General features: G+C 42.0%; 1 protein-coding gene across 1 annotated transcript in view; it reads right to left on the bottom strand.

Moving 5' to 3' along the window:
• Positions 1–505: 505 nt before the first annotated feature.
• The window catches only part of H257_13965 (hypothetical protein), a gene marked incomplete at both ends in the record, with an annotated part of 3,813 nt that continues 3,416 nt past the window's right edge, over positions 506–902 (bottom strand). The window contains one exon of the mRNA XM_009841673.1: positions 506–865. Coding sequence (XP_009839975.1) covers positions 506–865 — 360 coding nt within the window. The remainder of the gene's footprint in view (positions 866–902) is intronic.

Below are 902 nucleotides of genomic sequence, written 5' to 3'. Positions count from 1 at the left end.
AAACAGTACCCTTGTATAAATTATATGCAACCTGTTGTAACCGCTTACCCTAACACAGAATTTCAATGTTCCCACACATACATACTTTAAAATAAAAAAGTTATCCCAAACTGGTTATCAAAGTGTGAGTACAAATGCTTAGAAAGTACTCAAGTAATAAATTTACCTGTGATGTTCTTCGTCTAAGCTGATAATTCGATTATGAACTGAAAGCGGAGCGTCTTTTCCATTGGAATCACTATTCAAAACTCAAATATCGTAACGGAATCAAAAGTTATGTTTATTCTACTCCGACGCCTCCAAAAAAGTTCTCTTAAATTGGTTTTTTACGTTACTTGAAGCACCATACAAAATCCAGCATAAAGGAAAATTGATACTTCCGTTTACGAAACAAAATGTTTCGTAACTGCATTGACTGTGAATCTCTTTCGTAGTTGTTTCGTAGTGTAGCCTCGATCAACAGTAGCACTGTTACTTGGAAGTAGAAATCATCTTGCATTTACAGTTAACTAAGCGACATTTTGATGACGCGGAACTCGGCGGTTTGCTGGATGGCGGTAATTCCCCCGTCGTGAACGTTCGAGAAGAAGTAGCTTCGGGGTCCATTCGCATATCGGTCGGCCTGGAGCGGCAAGGTGATGTAGTTGACAACCAGCTTGACTCCATCTGGAATACCAATGTTCTTCTTCATGGTGTTGAATGTCCCGACGCCTTTCGGGTGACCATTCTGCGACATGGTTACTTGTCCTGCGTGCACAGCCTTCATGTTGTCATCGTACCAAAAACAGTCCACAAACGGATACCCAGGGTCGTTCATGTAAAAGATCGACGTGGGGGCAGCCACAAAGTCGGCATACGTTGGTTTCTTGGCCCGGTTGATATGGTTCACGTTCAACGAGAAG

Source organism: Aphanomyces astaci (assembly GCF_000520075.1).
Source record: "Aphanomyces astaci strain APO3 unplaced genomic scaffold supercont1.52, whole genome shotgun sequence".
Classification (NCBI taxonomy): Eukaryota; Oomycota; class Saprolegniomycetes; order Saprolegniales; family Verrucalvaceae; genus Aphanomyces; species Aphanomyces astaci.
The sequence above is the reverse complement of the archived record's forward strand: the minus strand, read 5'-3'. Positions and strand labels throughout refer to the sequence as shown.